Source organism: Ambystoma mexicanum, chromosome 7p, assembly GCF_040938575.1.
Source record: "Ambystoma mexicanum isolate Mex_15411 chromosome 7p, UKY_AmexF1_1, whole genome shotgun sequence".
NCBI lineage: Eukaryota > Metazoa > Chordata > Amphibia > Caudata > Ambystomatidae > Ambystoma > Ambystoma mexicanum.
Genome location: NC_090939.1, coordinates 952,559,755 through 952,579,470, shown reverse-complemented (window position 1 = coordinate 952,579,470; position 19,716 = coordinate 952,559,755). Strand labels below are relative to the sequence as shown.

At 43.3% G+C, this 19,716-nt stretch overlaps 1 protein-coding gene across 3 annotated transcripts in view; it reads left to right on the top strand.

Annotated features, from left to right (window-relative positions):
* The first annotated feature begins 704 nt into the window (after window positions 1–704).
* Window positions 705–19,716, top strand: part of PCYT1B (phosphate cytidylyltransferase 1B, choline) — a 1,139,653-nt gene continuing 1,120,641 nt past the window's right edge. For 2 of the 3 annotated variants that reach the window (XM_069637297.1, XM_069637295.1), the window contains exon 1: window positions 719–1,092. In XM_069637297.1, the coding sequence (XP_069493398.1) occupies window positions 976–1,092 (117 nt within the window). In that variant the 5' untranslated portion in view covers window positions 719–975. Of the gene's footprint in view, window positions 1,093–19,716 lie in introns of all 3 variants that reach the window. The other variant, XM_069637298.1, reaches the window with a different exon arrangement.

The window sequence follows — 19,716 nt, the reverse complement described above, 5'->3', positions numbered from 1 at the left end:
GTCAAACACACTGCCACAAGACCTCTTAGGGAGGGGTACTCTAACCTTATCCTGGTGCCTAAAACCAAAAAGGCCTGTGCAGGAGGATCCAGCTTTCCCACGATAGCAGCCACACAGTGGAATGCCCTTCCGCCTAACCTAAGAATGATTCAGTACCACCTAGCTTTCCGCAAGGCACTCAAAACACAACTCTTCATCTAACTGATAAACTGTTTTCTTATGTCTTCTAAAATACGTGATGAATACTGTACCTGTAAATAATAGACCTCTCGGTCACATGTAACCCTGCTTACTGAAAATTCTTTTAAAATTCCTTTAACAAGCCCCACGATGCCTCCGGGCTGTAGGTGCGCTTTACAAATGCAAATAAATAAATAAATAAATAAATAAAATAAGGGAGTCTCTTTCCCAATCCCATTTCTCTTTAACTTGCTCTCTTATATGCAAACCTAACAAATACGTTTAAAAATAACAATATATATGCCTTTGCTGTTAAACCTACAGCCTGTGAGACCGTTTCCACAAGCCTTATTCTTCCATTCACAATGTAGATTGGGGGACCTTTTGGACTTTTTGAAACATTTGAAAGTCTCGCATTGTTAATGGACAAGGAGAAAGGAAGACAACAGAAAGGCAGCCATAGGCTGCGGTGCGGTGGCAGAAGCGGCCCTCCTGGCCATACAGCTCATACTGTACTGCTGCCGAATGGCTACAAGATGACAGTAGCCAACCAGAGGGCATGATGCAAATAACCGCTCCTTTCCGTATCAGCTGCTCTGTTGCTATCGTGTTGTTATAGGGATTACCCCAGGCGTTGCGTCTCAGCATCTCCCGGAAAAGGGAACGAACGCCTTATTTCCTCAAAGGGAAAGGAGAAAGCAACAGCGGGGAAAAAACCAGCACAGAAAACATTTCCTAGGTTGTGTGAGGAATAACGGCGAACGCACGCATAGCCTTACGAAGTCTCCACTGGCCATGCCAGTGCTCACCACTGACGCTGAGTCAGAGACAGGCTGCCCAAATTGCCCCTCTTATGACCTTCTCGCTGAAAGCATGGAGGGAATAGAGCATACGTGCCCCCGGCCGCGGCTGGTAAGTAGAAATCGGAGGTGCTTGTCTGTCACGGGGTGCGGCGGGATACCGAAATGCCTCTGTAAACAACCATTCATTTCCGCCGCACCCGTATCAGCGGCATACAGTGTGTTCAGCGGCTGGCGTTGTATCGCTGTGTATTAAAGGTAGTTTGGGAATTCGATTTTATTCACGATTTTGGGTGGCTGTGGCAATTCCGTGCAACGGGGCAGCTGTGTTGTTTTGTTAAAGCTAATACCGCGCAATCCATACAGGGAAATAAAGGAAGCAGGCGAAATGGGTCTGTGGAAGGCACGGCGTAGAAAGGGAGGGGCGAGGAGAAGGGCATCATGTTGAAGAGGAGAAAGAGAAGGGGCTAGAGGCGGGGGACACACACGAGCGACGGTGGACGGGGATGAAAGGGTCAACGCAGAAATGGGGGGGGGGTGTCTGGGAAAGAGAGTTAGGGAAGGAGTTGGGTGCAGGCGGAATGCGTAGCTCTGCAGTGAAAGGCAAAGAATGGCTACACTTGCTAATACGCATAGTTGTGATGTTTTCATAATAAAGTACGAAAGCATAAATGAAAACGTTAAAATCGTTTGTTACACTGCTCCTCACTGGTCACATATAAAGGATTGGACTGTTGAAGAAAAATACAGACGTTTTGGGATAGCCATCATGTTTGTCTATTGATTTCTTGCCATTCCATAACCCTTTACTGTTTCTGTACACCTGACAACCCCCTCCCCCCCCCACCTATAGCCTTCATCCCCTCCATGAACTGGGCTGTCTGCACCAGTGCTGGAAATGGACACGGGGAGGTGGGGGAGGTTGTGGGGGCAAAAGGATTGTGAGTGATGGAGACTGAGCTGGATTGCCAGTGATGTGGGTGGGACTGAGGGGCGGAGCTAAGTGTCAAATGATGTGCATGCCCTTAATATAGGATACTGGCTGCTTTGCATAAAAACAAAGTGCATTTTGGGAACATCAGAATGACCACCAATTTATCAAACATGTCTGTTCTAGTAATTCAAACGTACATTCCTTCTGAGTATGCAAAGGACTCTTGGTATGGTGCTCATTTCCTCTGTCAGAATAGTCACCTTGACAGTACAATGTGTGCAAAGCATGAGATATATACAACTTTGGACAGTTTCATTGTTTAAGTTTGTGCTGTTGAGCAAAGGACGACTTTCAGATGCAGTCTGTGGAGATGTGCGCTGCTCTTCTCATGACAGTTGGGGGCAGAGAGCTCCCTCAACTTTGGAGGGGGTGGAATTTGGGCCTCATGTCTATATGGAACGGTGCTCCGGCAAGACAGTTGTTGTCTTGTTCCGGCCTAATTTCTCCCCTGGTCTGCACCATTCCTCTCTAAAAGCCTAGACCCCAACAAAACAGTTATGTTATGATATGATATGATATTGTATTTATTTGGCGCTCGTACACAAGTGTTTCAGAGCACGACGAGGCAAGGGAGGGGAACAGGGGAGAACAGAACAACAATCTTACTAGGCCCAGTGACATGGGAAAGGGAAGGGGAAAAGTACATGGAAGGGGGGAGAAGTGGAAAGTGTGGAGCAGGGGAAAACAGATAATAAATACATAAATAAATAATAAAGCCAATAAACAGTGGTAGTGCAGCCAGCAAGTGGCAAGTGCAAAGGAGGAGACAATTCTCAGATGGGCAGTGGGATTGGACATGCATGCCTTTCATTCATTAGTTTGGGCTATTAGGTGGCGGAGCCGGACCGAGGCATGGGCAGTCTGTGCAGCCTGCTGTCATGGGGCTGCCTCAACTATACCAAGTCACATCATTTTGAAGAGGGGCTGTACTGCTTCCTTGTACCATTCACGCTATTCTGTTTGTCAGAGTGAGGCCACAGTATCACCTCCCAAGCCCTTGTGATACTGTTAAGACAAATACGCCCCTCTAAGCGACCAATCAAAAGCTGCAGGCCCCATAATTATGGCTTATCACTTTCTTTCTTCTAGCAGATCTTTTAATGTCGGATCGATTTTTAAATGATAGCCTATTTAAAAGACCATTGTTTTGGGCAACACGTTCGCAATGTTTCCGTGTTAAGAAATGCAAAGGGTCATTTTTTTTCTAAAAGCGCACTCAAAGCACCAGTTAGCTGCCTAGATATACACCCTTCTCCAGGCCACTTAAAATATATTACACAAAGTAGTTATAGATTAGCTACATTATTTTTAGATGCTCATATTTAAGACACCAAAAAGCGTTTATTTTTGGTAGAACGTAATATTTTCATCACACCATATATAAAGCCTGTAATTGTCAAACATTGAAACACAAACAGGTAACATTTTCACACATTACTTTTTGTTATAAGTCTAAGTATTGAAAGCACATTTTCAAAACTCAAAGGCCATTTTTTGTCGTCAGCTGAAATGCATTCTGGTATTTGTCCCATTCAAGATGTGGGTGAATAATGCTACAATTGTAAACTTTTTGCCTAACATGTTTCTGTATGGATTTATATATTTGTGTAAATACCGTACTATGTTGTTTTAACTTTTTAAGTCATCTTTATAAACCAGAGTACTGTTGAAAGCCAAACATGGGGGTGAGTCATGTATACATGCCGAGGATGTGGTAAGAGGTTGCAATCCTGAAGAAGTCATTTTCCCTTATTGTGGCTACGCGTTGCTTTTCAGGGCACACGAAGAGGATGCATGTCGTTGGGCACACTTTTTTCAGAGGCAGAAGCTACCCCGCTTGTATTTGATGCTGGCAAACTTGCTTAAGTGCTTGGCGTCAATGATTTCACCCAGGTTGTCATGTTCCAAGTGCAGATGCATAACCACAAGACCACATAAAAGTGTCATCAGAAACCATGTCTTGTATTGGGATTTTGTTTTCCTGGGTATATTTCACTATAGATTCTTGGTATTAAATGGCGGGCACCTTTTATACTTTGCCAGCGTGATTATTGGAGAATCTCCCCTCTCATGTCATTTTTCAGGTGTTGATTATGTTTTTTTTTAAATGCCAATGCTCTTTTCTCTTCACTTTCAAGGGGAAAGGTTGATTGAACAAAACTTGTATATTTCAGGAGGGCGTGGCAGGAGGCCGTTCGATGCGGACATGCTGAGCTTAGCGTCTGGATGCACCAGACAGGAATTCTGTTTCATATCCTTCATTCCTTCCAAAAAACTGAAAAAATAAGGACATCTGATCGCAGAGACCTCTTCCCCAGAGCAGTGTTTGGGGGAGCCAGGCTGTGTCGAAGAAAGCTGACAGTGGAGGGAGAGAACTTGGGGACGGCCCGTGCCATGTGCCATCTTGGCAAGGAGCATGAATACCTGGGCCAGTGTAATCCGAAGGCCAGATATAGATGTGCCTCAGGGCGGAAAACTAGGTGGGAGCACCGGACATTGCACCATGAGGCAGCAGTGATACTGCGGCGGAGGACCTCTCGGAGCCAGTGAAGGCAGAGCCGGGAAGTTAAGAAGTCTGCCATAGAGGGGAAGACAGTCAACATTGTGTGACCTACGCGGGAGAGCGATGAGCCTCGTGCAGACCCCACAGGCCTAGATGAAAGCCAGCCCACCCATCAGAGGAGATACTGGAAGAGGAGCCGGTGCTGCAGCTGCAAAGCTGTCCCTTGAAGGAGACAGAGGGGACAAATGAGTGGATGGGAGTCCTGTCCTCCTGGATCTTCCTTGTAGAGGTGAGAAATGGAGCAGCAGAGGAGGTGGGGCCCCCTGCAGTGGCTGAGAAGGACCATCGTAAAGGAGGCTCTCTAGACCGTTAACCCTGGGAGAGGGGTGAGCAGTGAACTGAGCTGAGCAGCTACTGGAGGCAGTAGGGTGCACACTGTGGAGGAAGGAGGCAGAGGGCTTGCTAAGCAAACCCAGGAAACTAAAAAGCAAAGCTGACGAGATGCCACTTAGGTGCAGGAAGGATTGTGATCATGGAAGGAGGTAGTCCAGAGCAAAAGACAAGTGGCGCTTGAGGTGTGCAAGGTGGTGGCCCAGAGGCCAGCATTGGCCTGGTGTCCTCCTCCCCCTTGAGGTGTGGTGAAGGGCAGGGAGGGTGCCTTGGAACTGGGCTTCTCCCCTGTAGAGTGTGTGAGGCCAAACCAGATAGGGAATAGCAGCAGTAGCCTGCCCAGCCAGCCTCGTTGACATCAAGTAATGGAGGGATGGTAACCAGGGCATGAGCTCCCTCTCCACTACGATTTGTAAATAGGACTGCAACCATTCCCATAACCAGTAAGGGGGTGAGGGTTTATTATAGCAAAGAAGAGGCAAAGACCCAATATATGCCCCACAGAAGCAGCAACGATGACGGGCCAGCAGCGGATGAACCAGTATGCAGGAGAAAAATCCAAACCTGGAAGATCTGTGATGCTGGGGGAAAGTGTGGATGGTGAGACCACTGACACTACAGGGGGATAACCTTGGAGCAAGTGATGTCACCAATCCAAGAATACAGGGCATCACTAGGGGGAAAGATCCAGGAAGTGGGGGTGAACATTTCCCTAGTAAGAGCAAACTTGTGGAAAGTCAGTGAAAGAGTGACATAGGTGGAACAGAGGGCAAGCAATGTGGAAGATGAGTTGGCATGCCTGAAGAATTAGGTGAAGGGTCTGGTGGGAGCAACAAGAGCTTTCTAGAAGAAAGCAGAGGTGTTCCCGTAGATGTAATATAAGACTGGTGGGAGTATCGGAGGGAGAGGAAGGGCGTAGGTTAGAACTATACATGGAGAAACTGATATTAACCAACCTGAAGTTGAGAGGGCTTTCAAAACTGTTCACTGTAGAAAGGGCTCCCTGGGAGGGCCACCCAGAGCAATACTGGCAAAGTTTCTGAATTATCGTGATAGAGATGCGATTCTCCAGGAGTCAAGCAGACAATGTCGCTTTGAGTTTGGGAATGCCAAGATCCTCATATTTTCAGAAGCAACGACACTCCTTTGATGCGGTACGTCAGCGTTTATGAGAGGAAAATCTGAACTACATGATGTTTTTCCTGATGGAACTTCAAGTCGTGGTGGATGGGAAATCACATTTCTCTCTGTCACCACGGGGGGCCTGGCAATGGCTGGACACCAGCACATGAAGCACAGCTTGACGAGATATTGGAGAGGTGGAAGGCCGGCCGTAGGCCCAAGCTACATGTGGGGTGGTTTGGTGTATGGTTCCTACTCATCCTTTGCGAGAGGGGCATTACTTTGGATTGCCCTGTGAGTTTCAATATATATAGAGAAAATGATGGGGGATGGGTAAGGACAAACCATTACTGTGGTGGGCAGTGTTGATGGATGGAAGGGAATACTGTATTGTTAATTCATATGCCCCAAATGTAGACAACAAAGATGACTTCCCCTCAGTGTTAGCGATGGCAGCAGGATACAGGACGGGTATTTTCAATTGGGGATGAGACTTTAATTGCGCCATGATCAGGAATTAGACAAAACTGGAGTATCAGGTCCCTCCAAGGAACAGGCGTTGGCTTCACTGTGTAAGGTTGTGGCAGAGCTGGATTTGGTTGATTTGTATAGGGAAAATCATGGCTCAACACGGGGCTACTCTTATTATTCACAGGTCCATGACTCTTATTCCCGTTTGGATTATATGTTTGTGGGGAGAGAACACTTTCATTGGTTTGCAGACTGTATGTATTTGGGTATAATTTTGTCAGGGGAAACAAGGGAAAACAAGGTCTATTACTTGCAAAAGTCTCTGACAGTCCTGTAGAACCAAACTGACTTAGAGCTCATCACACCCCAAGAAGTTAAAGGTTATATAGAGAACAACTCCATATTAGTATACATATGTTATAATGTCATCACACCGCCCTCATTGGCTACCACCTATATGACATGCTGATCCCACAGCTATCGTCCCTGGACTGATTGGCCACACCTCATCTAAACCCATTCCCTTTTCACGTGGCTCACTACATCGTCTCTATTGAATCCAAGTACAGGTTTGACTAATGAGTATATTAATACACTAATGAATCTTGACCGTCACGTGATGGGCCCCCCTCCGATCCAGACACATGCAAAGTAAGACTGGCAAAGCCAACTCTGCTTTGATACAATAGGCTTTCCTATTATACCAGACACTGTGGTGTACACATGCTGCACCCTTGACCTTGTACCAAATTTATTGGCATCACCTCTGCCCCTCCTATCGCAAATCACAGTATGCTCCAGACATGGCTCCCCTTTATTTCCTTCCAACACCAGGTACCTAATAATGATGTTGGAGGCACTTTTCAAAGAGATATGTTGGATACAAAGGAAGGGGCAGTATATTGTAATAATTAAACATGCTCTAGTTAGATGCATTGAATTGTGGGACTGGCTGGAAAACTATGCTCACTTGAACAGTCTAAAAAAGTACCAGTCGGGACCCCACCTGCTATATAGGTTTAAGGCACCGCAGCAGTATTTAAATCTCACCTCTTCCCCAAGACTCAGACGTTTCATCTTACTACTCAGATTGAACCACCTGCCAGTATTGTCAGTAACTGGGTCATTTACCAACATACCATGGCCTGATCGATGGTGTAGGATATGTAAGAATACGGATGTCATAAAAACTGCCAAGCACGTAGTGTCAGAATGCCCTAGCCTTACTGAGATTTATACCAGGCACTATGGGAGATATGTACATAATTTTGATACCATAAAAGATATGGCTTTTTGGGCACAGTGTATCAACACAAGGAACATGAAGGTATATATCTCGATATATAATGTCTGGCAAAAGGCAGAACAACTTCTGGGAATAACTATATAATAGTGAACTGATACATTCTTCTTTTCCACATGCTCACAGCAGAAAGAACTAGTTAGACTGAAAGTAGAAGTAATTTTGGAATCCATATGTTTAAGTTGGTCAACTGAAAATTACTGTTGACCTTTGTATTTTATTTTATTTTATTTCATTTTATCTTGTTAGAAATTATATCTTATTTTACATTTATATTGGTATCTATTACTGTAATCGTATTCACATTATATACGCATTATAGCTGTAATGCACTAATGTGTTACTATTGAGTTTTGCACAAATGATTGAATGATTGAATTGAAATATTTGTACTTATTGAATGTGAAAAGTTTACTTGTAAACTATAACACATTAAATAAAGTTATAATAATGATGTCACCAGAGCACCACTCTTGGGCTTGAATTTCAGGGATTTATTTGCTTTGATTGTGCGTCTATGTGTTGTTCAAATAGGATGACTGCTCGTTGGGTGAGGGCAGTAGTGTTTTAAATAACTGATGAGGGACTTTTTTGTTGACACCTTCGAGACCTATTGTGTATTGGTGCTTTTAAATTTTAGACATTTGATTATAGGAGATACATATTTAGGTCAATCGTTGCATCCTAGTAAGCTTCTACGGAGACACAGAGACCCTCAACTCCGTTTGTTCAAAATAGCATTGGTTGGGTGAGCTTACCCTTGTTGGTGCGCCGCAGAATTAGGAAAGGAAAACGTCTTGAAAAAGTATTTGAAATTCCTTAAATTGAAGGTTTTTTAGATGTAGCCTTAGTGGATGACACGTGTTTCGGCAAACATAACTTGCCTTTTTCAAATCCAGGCTAAATGTACATATAACATAAACAAGAAAAAGAAAATGAAAAAAACATGATAAGTCACTCATAAAAACTCTTACAATGATCAGTTATCATGTCGTCACTGGCTTAGTGTATGGTGCTCTAATTATTAATAACTTATGTGAATATAGGTGGAGCTCAGTGATTAGTTGGCCCACCAAGGTCATATAGGGATGTGGAAGGATTGGGAGGGGAACTGGAGACATTGGTTAGTAGAGTTTTGAATTTTAAGTCCACTATTCTAGATGTCTCACAGGAAAGATAATTAGTTAGATATAGGTAAATAGAAGATATAGAAAGTGTGGTAGTAGGATCAAGGTATAGACTCTTACCCTTGCTCACTTCCGTGAATACCAGCATAATGCAAGAAAAAGCCAAGTCATGGGTTCAATCCCACCTGTATGGAAATTACAGGCAGACCCATTAGTTTCATGTGTTTGCTTTAGAGAACTTGCATGCACAAATACAATGAACATGCCCTGTATTTCGTTCCAAATTGGGTCTGTTTTCATTTGTTAAATCTGTATTCACACACACACATGTGGTACGGATTCCGTATATAGCATCATTTTATAGAGAGTTATTTTCTTGATAGGTAAGTGGTGCGCTATTAAAACCTGTAGCTGCACATAGAGTAACCATTCATTGTATTTGAATTAAGATTGGATCGCTTTCCTCATGTATCAGCCGTATTACCAAAAGCGTACTGTTGACTTCCTTAAAGAGGCTGTTACTTGTATTTATCCATTATGTGAAAATAATGCAGATCACACCGTCTAAAAATAATTTGGATTGAAGGTTTAATAGATGTAAATACGCGCGCGCACGTTGAGCAGCACGTGTACATAGTATGGTGGGATAGAGAAATACAAACCCCCCTGTGTCTGGGTGGGTAGGTTCAGAGAGCTTACCTCATGCGGATTTGTCCTCCGCATACTGGGTGGTCCGAGTTGAGAGTGCCGGCCACTGTAAATGAATGGAGAATGAGTCCCTCCTTAATGTCTCACACGGCGGCCATGTTTTGGGAATTCGAATCGTACGGCCAATAGTTTAGATAGAACAAATACCCAGCTCAAAATGTGAGCGTAATGTTAGTACAAGAAACCGATGTCTTTTCCTTTGTGTATAGTATATTTTGTGTTTTAGCACTGGTGGATGATTTTGAAAAAGTGTAAACTTCAAACAAAAGCTGCAATTTGAAATAAAAAATATATTAACTGTCTCTGTGGCCTAGAGGAAAAGTGGAACCACATGAATGGCTTTGTGGTTAATGTAGTTTGAACCAATTACGGAAAAAAGGAAGGAAGGAGAGAGTAAACCAAGAATAAGAATAGTATACGTTTTCGTGAAGGTTAAGAGGGTTTAAGCTTGTCAAATTAACTCAAAATGATTTGGAAATCCTGATGCCAGCCGTTTGAAAATGAACCCATATGTATGCAAGTGTAGTCCAGTTACATAGGGAAAAAAAAGAAGAAAAAGGAGAGAAATACATATTATATATAGGAGCACCACTGCAAGATATACAAAAATAATATGATAGCAATAGTTACATTAAAGGAAATGTGCCATTTCATTATCAGAATTCAAACCATATTCTACAGTTCGATAGTGCCAGATTAGTCTAGCTTCAGCTCTTCTGAGATGTAGTTCCTGGTTACCGCCTCTTTTGTTCCTCTGAATTTTTTGTAAACCAATACATTTGATGTCTTGTTTGTTGTCCATCTGGTGAGCCATTTGCTAGTGTTGTGACAAGGGCAAGTTGCTATCTTGACTACTCATTGCTGAAATATGTTCTCTTATGCGTGTTCTTAATTCGCGTATTGTACTTCCAATGTAGATGAGTTGACATAAGCATTGAATTGCATGAACCATATATTTAGAGCGGCAGTTAATTTGTTGTTTGATTGTTGTTTTGATCCCATTTTTGTCTGTGAATGTGGTAGTTTCAGGTAAGGCATGCTTTCACATAGTACAGAATCCACATTTTCTAAAACCAGTTACTGTTTGTTGAAGCCAGTTCGTTGTTGTTCCCTCATAATTATCCGCTAGTAAAGAGCGACTAATACTCATTTTTAAGGTTTTGGCTCTTTTGAAAATCAAGGTTGGTTGGTCTCTGATATTTTTTAGCAATATGAGGATCCAATTTGAGAAGGTACCAGTTCTTTTTAAGTACTTTCCTGATCACTTTGGTATTTTCACAGAAGGTGGTGATAAATTGTACTGTGTCTTCCTGTTTTGTTTGTTTAACTTTAGGAGTCAATGTCGCTTGTCTATTCATTTGCTTAGCTTTGGTTCTTGCATTCTCATTTACATTTCTGGAGTACCCCTGGCATGAAATCTGTTAGAAAGTAGTTCACACTCTGATTCAACAGATGATATGTTTGTGCAGTTCCTTCTGGCTCGAATGAATTCACCTTTAGGAATGTTTTTGATGACTGGTTTGTAGTGGCAACTGGTGGCGAAAAGCGTTGAGCTAACTTTAGTTTGTTTTCTGTAGGTTTTAGTTACTAATTTGTCTCCTGAAGTGGAAATCGTAAGGTATAAAAAGTGTATTTCTGAGTCACTTGAAATTCCAGAGTATTGTAGACCAATTGTGTTGTTGTTGACTTGGTCCAGAAAAATGTCAAGGTCAGTTTTAGTTCCATTCCAGATTAGTAATAAATCATCTATGTAACGAGTCCATTTAACTATGTGGTTTTTGAAAGTTATTAGTGGGTAAATGAACAGATCTTCAAACATTCCCATTACAAGATTAGCAAGAGCTGGTACAAATTTAACGGCCATTGCGACGCCACATGTTTGTTTGAAAAAATTGTTATCAAAGATGAAGCTATTATTTTCCAACGTGGTCAGCAGCATTTCCTTTAACATACAGACATAACTAAAATGTGACGCAGATTTATCTTTAAAGATATAATCCATTGTTTGTAGAGCTAGGTTGTGTTCGATTGATGTAGAAAGGGCCTTTACGTCCCAGGTTGCCAGTAAGTAATTGTCATGCCACTGTATTTCTTCCAGTATCTTAATGGTTGATGTTGTGTCCTTTAGATATGCTTTCACTTGACAAACCTTAGGTTTAAGTATGTTATCAATATACTCGGCAATAGGTTCAGTGGCCCATCCAATGCCGCTTACAATTGGCCTACCCTCAGGAATTTTTAGAAAGGGCTTGTGTACCTTGGGAAGGAAGTAGATAGTCGGTATGGTAGGTTTGGGTATGGATAAGTGCCGCCTTCCATCATCAGTGATTAAACCTTGTCGATGCCACCCGTCTATTAGGTACTTAAATTCTTGTGTGATTCTTGTTGTAGGGTTACATGTGAGTTTTTCATATCAGTTGGGGGTTTCCAGGTGGTTTTTAGCCATTTGTATGTAATCAGACCGATTCATGATAATAATGTTCCCCCCCTTGTCTGCTTCCTCAATAACAAGTTGTTTGTTAGTCTGTAGAATTAGTAATGCAGTTCTTTCCTGGTTTGTTAGGTTATTAGTACCATGTTTCATTTTGTGACGGTCAGATTGTTTAAATGATTGGTGCAGATCATGAGTTACTGGTTTATAAAAAGCGTCAATCATATTATCCGGTGCCAGTTGAGGTAAAAACTTTTATTTCGGTTTGAGTTCTTTAGAAGTTAAGGCAGGTGAATGTATCCGTAATTCATGCATTGTTTCATGTATTGGGTAATCAGCCGATTCCCCAATTGGTCACAAAAGGTGAATATTACCCAATTCCTCTATTGTTATAGACGAAGGAAAAGACCTCGGTTTCTTGTACTAACATTACGCTCACATTTTGAGCTGGGTATTTTTTCTATCTAAACTATTGGCCGTACGATTCGGATTCCCAAAACATGGCAGCCGTGTGAGACATTAAGGAAGGACTCATTCTCCATTCATTTACACTGGCTGGCACTCTCAACGCGGACCACTCAGGACACATCCGCATGAGGTAAGCTCTCTGAACCTACCCACCCAGACACGGGGGGATTGTATTTCTCTATCCCACCAAACTATGTACACGTGCTGCCCAACGTGCGCGCACGCACTTGCATCTATTAAACCATCAATCCCTAATTATTTTTAGACTGTGTGATCCGCATCATTTTCACATAATGGATAAATACAAGTAACAGCCTCTTTAAGGAAGTCAACAGTATGCTTTTGGTAATACGGCTGATACATATGGAAAGCGATCCAATCTTAATTCAAATACAATAAATGGTTACTCTATGTGCAGCTACAGGTTTTAATAGTGCACCACTTACCTATCAAGAAAATAAATCTCTATAAAATGAGGTTATACACGGAATCCGTACGGCGTGTGGGTGTGTGAATACAGATTTAACAAATGTAAACAGACCCAATGTAACGAAATACAGGGCATGTTCATTGTATTTGTGCATGCATGTTCTCTAAAGCAAACAAATGAAACTAATGGGTCTGCCTGTAATTTCCACAAAGGTGGGATTGAACCCATGACTTGGCTTTTTCTTGCATTATGCTGGTATTTACGGAAGTGAGCAACAGTAAGAGTCTATACCATGATCCTACTACCACACTGTCAATATCTTCTATTCACCTATATCTAATTAATTATCTTTCCTCTGAGACCTCTTGAATAGCAGCCTTAAAATTCAAAACTCTACTAACCAATGTCTCCAGTTCCCCTCCCAATCCTTCCACATCGCTATATGACCTTGTTGGGCCAACTAATCACTGAGCTCCACCTATATTCACATAAGTTATTAATAATTAGAGAACCATACACTAAGCCAGTGACGACATGATAACTGATCATTGTAAGAGGTTTTATGAGTGATTTATCATGTTTTTTCATTTTCTTTTTTTGTTTATGTTATATGTACATTTAGCCTAGATTTGAGAAAGGCAAGTTATGTTTGCCGAAACACGTGTCATTCACTAAGGCTACATCTAAAAAACCTTCAATTAAAGGAATTTCAAATAATTTCTCAAGTCATTTTCATTTCCTAATTCTGTGGCGCACCAACAAGGGTAAGCTCACCTAACCAATGCAGTAGTGTTTTAAATATTTGCCTGACTCGTTAGCATAACAAACCCTTGTGTCCTGTTCTCATGGATTTTTCCATCAAAGGGTGCATCCTTACATCCCTCTCCAGATCTATCAATACCTTTCCAGCGCCTTCAAAATCTGCAGCTGGATAAAATTAGCATTTATCAGCGCATTGCAGGTGCCTCTGACCTCGGCTTCTTTCTTGGGGGATGGAAAGGGAATTTGTCTTGCAACTGAGCTAAACAGAGCCGCAGCTCCACATCAGGGCCTTCATTCTGCTTACTGTGTACTGGGACTAGAGATCCAATATGGCGGCATTTCTTCCATGTGGACCTGCTGATCTTTTTATTTACTCCATCACCGATCTGGCTTCATCTTCTCTCTCTCCACCTACTTCAGCTCTCTTCTCGCACCTTACTCAAGACATAAAATCATGTACTACTTCTAAACACTGGGCCTATAAGGCACTGCCCTATCTATGAACTCTGCAACTGCAACATTTATACATTTGTTCCTCTTCTGTGTTGCTATGTGATATACCTTTTATGTGTCAAAACTAACTACAAGTGATACATGGGACTTCTGCTGCACCAAACTCAAACTGCTCACACTGTGGCACTTGTTAATAGATCTTTCTCAGCCTGGACCTTTTTGCCTGGCTGGGACACACTACGTACATCCCAACATCCCACAGCCCCTTTAGTAAATACTCCATTAACTAAACCAGCTGCTTCCCTTCTTCTGTAGTCATCATCTTTGGGTACCCATGCCCTATACGCATGGCGTAAGCTTCCCCCACTCTGGGCATATTCCTCTGGAGCGCACATCATGAAACAACACCCCCCTGTCTCCTGCTAGAACACCCCAAACCCGAAATCATGCTCTACTCTTAGCATTCTTGGTTTTACAACATTCCATTTATCAGTCTGGGTACTGTGAGGAGCCAGGAATGAGATGCGGACACAGGAGTTTCATGCGCTTGGTCATACACTTTTATTGAAACACCAAAAGGGGTTGGAAAATGTCTCTATGTCCCTACTCTAAGAGGTATTTCCCTACCTAACATAAAACTAAGGGTCTGTCTGATGTCAAGATGTCCAAAGCAAACTGTCCTGTGTCCAAAGTACTGTGAGAAACCTGAAGGTACTCTCATATCTGGTCACTGGGGATCTTCTGTTTAGGTGGCCAGGGAAGGGCGATCGCTTTTGGATCTCGACCCTAGGGGTGGACAAGTGAGGGAGGATCACCTGGGTGAAGGGTCCTTGGGCAGAGGGGAGAAAGTACCTGAAGATGTGACATGGTATCCCACCTTTTCTAACACTGATCTACCCTACCCACCCTCAGTCTTCTTGGGATATTGTCAATCATAGCCCATCTTTCCCCACAATTTCCAACCTACTGAGAAGTGGAAGAGGCAGCTAACAGTAGTGCACACTTCCTATTATGGACACCACTCTAGTACTGGGACGAAGAAGTGAGGCCTGGAGTACTGAAGATCAGGCATGTCACGTGACAGGGCCACTGATCACGCCCTGTCAGGGGTGGGGCAAAGTCCAAATCCAATAACCATGCGTACCAGAAAATGTGTACACAGGCCTCATCCCATTATCTCCTTACCTGTCAGGAAGGTGCTGTGGCAGAATCGGATGTCGCGCCGTGCGACATCCCTGCAAGAAAGACCACAGACCAGCAAAAGAGAAGAGCCAGCCCATCAGGAGAAAATCCCTAATAAAGCAAAGCCGTGTAGAAAAGGGGGCAGGGCTTGAAGCCCTAACATGGCTTCCCAAGCCCTACCCTATCACACCCTCTGAAGAGCAAGGTAAGCCATCGATAGGGTAACTGGCCAATCCAGAGAGGGGGAGAAATATGTAAGAGGGAGCTTGGGAGTTGGTTGGGGTGGGTTGCAGTTGGGTACACACCCACAGTGGAGGATGACGTCCAAGAAAACAGAGGATGTGAGAGCGATTGGAGTGCAGAAGATATTGCTAAAGAGGAGGTCTGTGGAGTGTTTGTGTGTGAGAGAGAAAGGAGTGGGGTAGTGGTAGTGACGGAAGTAGTCGTGATTGGGAGTAGAGGAAGTAGGTTGTGGGAGTAGCGAGCAAATTCCATTAGTGGTAGAGTGGGAGTTAGTAGTAGAAGGGTGAGCAAGGCTCCATATCCCTGGGTTTGAGAAGGGTGGCAGAGCGCCATATCCCTGGGAGTCCCTGACCATCGAACATGGGTTACTACAGAGATTGAGCAGGGCACTATATCCCTGGGGTTTGTTACAGTGAGAAAGGGGTAGTGGTTGTAGCAGATTAGGAACAGTGGGAGGCAGGGAGTTAGAGTGAGAGAAGGAGGGGAAGGAACAACGGAGGTAGAGAAATAGTTGGGAGTACAAGTGATAGCAAGAATAGGAGTGGGAAAGGAAGTAAGATCGAAAGGTGGAGGTGCAAAGGAGGATAGCACAGGGCAACGCGCTGGTCTTGGAAGCAAGACCACGCAAAGCAACAGAGGTTTGAATCCCGGATCTGCGCTTAGAAACTGACCTCATGTACGGTATTAAGCATGTTATAAAAAAACCAATTAAATAAATGAATAAATAAATAAAGGCGGAATGAGAGATTGGAGGGACAGTGACGTAGTGAGAGGAGAACAGTTGTTGGGAACAGTACAGAAAAGGGTCAGGTGTGAGAGGTTGTGAATGGAGTGAGCGTGACGCAGAGCGAAATAAGGCCCCATTCCCTATCCCCAGAGACTAACCAAACGATAGGAGAGGGAAACTTAGAAGTTCCCTAGGGAGAACACCATTAGTCGTAATGAGAAGATAGACAGAGAGGGGTTACCGATTGGTAGACGACTAACAGCCTGGATGTCATACTTACGTACAGGATCAGGCCCTAGAGACCAGCATAGGATGAATCCGATTACTTGCCACCAGGATACCCAAGGAGGATCTCCTCAACTAAGTGTGACCTTTCTTCTGAGACCAGACTACACTTAGAATCAACGAGTAGTACAGTGGTTCGAATGAAAGAGCAAGTGCGAATCACACACACCAAGCTAGGAAGAAGGAATACAAGAAAGTGTTTAGATATGAGAAAAGGCAGATGCAAATGAATAAGGGAAGTAAGGTAAGCAATAACCTTGTACGGATGTACGTGGAACTCGGATGTGTGATGAATCCTTACCAGGAATCCAGAGAGAAATACAGGGCCGGTACCGGAAGGGGAATGAGGTTAGTAGGTTAATAGGCCTAACGCGTACGGAACGAGGATACACTCGGAACGAGGATACACTAACTCAACGAAAAGGTTCATCAAAAGGTCATTTCAGCATAGCGGTCAGATCCATGGGCAAAGGTCCATAACCATCCAATCTGGTAGGCAGGTGAAAACGGCAGGGACTTTGTGGATAAGGTAATAAGCACAGTCTCAGTAAGTATGAATTGGAAGGTTTTAGAGTGAAAGCAAGAGAGCATGAGCAGTAAAGCACTAGTAAGGGGTTTCCATGTGGTAAGGAATATACTTTGCCAAAGAGGTGTATGCAAATGGATCCTGGGGACGTTCCGAGGTCGTGATATCAGCTGGCAGCATGGAGCAGACAAGGAGAAGGCAGTCGGGACGTCTGGGACATTCCAAGGTTGTGATATCAGCTGGCAGCGTGGAGCAGACAAGGAAACGGCATTCGGGAAGTCAGGGACGTCCCGAGGTCGAATGAAGAAAAATGAAACAACGGAGCAACTTGATGTTAGGTGATCCGAGGGTTGCTCTGAAAGAACGTGCGACTTGGCGATGAGTCAAACCAGAACGTAGAACGTTGGGAAACGTTCCGGGAACAAAGGCAGAATAAACAGATTTCCAGTGTAACAGATACACGGAACAACTTCAATTAGAAGTACTGCAGTATTATTCAGTGCAAAGGATATAGACAGGAGAACGGTCAGGTGACCACATAGCCCACGTCATAGCTAGGCAACGGGGCTTGACAGGAGGAAAATGCACATGCGCCTGCTGATCGAGGTAGTAATTCAGTTACCTAGCCAACGGGACGCTATGCGGCCTGTGCCGGCGCACACAGGACTGCAGTAAGCACCCACAGTAGTTTCCATGGCTATGTTCGTAGAAAGGTACTCCTGGTGAACCTGAGTCCTGGGGTACATGGTACACAACCGGCCATGACAGTATCCTCCCGCAAAGGCAGGGACACCCCCCAGAGATGCGTAAAAACAGGTGAGGAGTCGAGGAGCATGTATGTTCTCACTGGGTTCTCAAGACCTGTCTTCAGGTCTGTAACCTTTCCAGTCCACTAAGTAGTACCACCTACCCCTACGTAGCTTGGTGTCAAGGATAGCACAGACCTCATACTCATAATTTCCATGTTTGGAGATTGGAACAGGGTGAGCCGGCTAGCGGGTAGCAAGAGAACAGGGTTTCAGGAGGGTCACATGAAACACAGAGTGGATGCGCCAGTGTGCTGGTAGGTCAAGACGAACAGCCACCGGGTTTATGACATGAAGGACAGAATAGGGACTGACATATCGCAGCAACAGTTTTCGTTTGTCTGGAATATGCAGATCTTTCCTGGACAACCAAACCTTGGTGCCGACCTGATAAGGGGGAGCTGGGAGACGAAGACGATGTAGGTCGGCATATTTCTTGGTCCTATTCCGGGCCTTTGTCAGATGTTCCCTTACGTTATCGTGAATGGCTGTTAGATCATGGATGCAAGCGCTGACCACTGGAATGTCATCTGAAAATGGTTGATCTAGGGGAATAGACCTAGGATGCTGTCCAAATAGAGCAGAAAAACGGGGACGGGCCAGTGGAGGAATGTATAGAGTTATTATAGGCATATTTGGCTGTTGGCAAGACCTAGAGCCAGTCGGTCTGGTACTGTAAACAAAGACAGCGAAGATATTGTTCAAGGGTGGCATTTATTCTCTCTGTCTGCCCAATGGTTTGGGGATGAAAGGCACTTGAGTCTCTGTCAATTAACAAAAGAAAGACACAGGGAAAATTTTAAATGACCTCAAGATTCGTCCCCCCATCCAGGCATGCGACAGCTTCTAAACAAATAAGAATCTTGTGGTCTCTATGTTGTCACCCCTCTAAGGATAGACAATCTCCACTTTACAAATGAGTACACAACAGATAAATGTGACAGTTAATTATAATATTTTATTATATCAAAAAGCTTTTATATGCATACATTTCATAGAATCTAAAAAAGTGCTAAGCACCCCACTGCAACAAAACAGTTTGTAAACACTTTTACATAGACTTTAAAAAAGACATAAAAAAGAGACAGTACAATGGAGTCTGGAAACTATGACTCTCCCTAACTCCTCACAGTGCAAAAAACTATAACGTGTACTAGTCTACTAAATTCCTAGCTATCTAAAACCTACAACTCACCCTGTATCTTTATAAACACTTCTAAAGTGTACAAAAAGACAGTCCCTAACTCTTAGGGTACACTCTTTTCTTATTCAATGACCTTGATAAGTGAATCCTCATGTGTACAATCATGTGGTTCGTATCCATTCAATATTACATTGGCATGTGTTGGTTTATATACAACACCCTTAAAACACCCGACATGTTTTGTTCTTATTAAACAGTTGGTAATGTAAAAGAACTTCTTCAGGGGATTAGAAAATTATTTATCAACAAAAAAAACAGGTTTAAACAGTTTTAAAACAGCACATTCAAGCACTCTTTTCTTGTGGGGTTCTTCTTAACCCTAGGGCGGAACAAAAAATAACATAAAAAGACAGCTATTACTAACGCTGTTTTCAATTTTGACAAAAGCCAAAACCAAGTTGGAGCTAACAATCTCCTACATGTGTCTCACCGTACTAGCATACGTTTTTAGTGCCATTGACGGACAAGTAGAATCGTCTACAATGTAGACGTAAGACCTGTAGATACAAAACACCACCCATTGATACACATCATGCTCTCCAAGAATAACTTCAGCTGATAGAACCAGACCAAACACACATAGTCGCCAAATAATCCACTA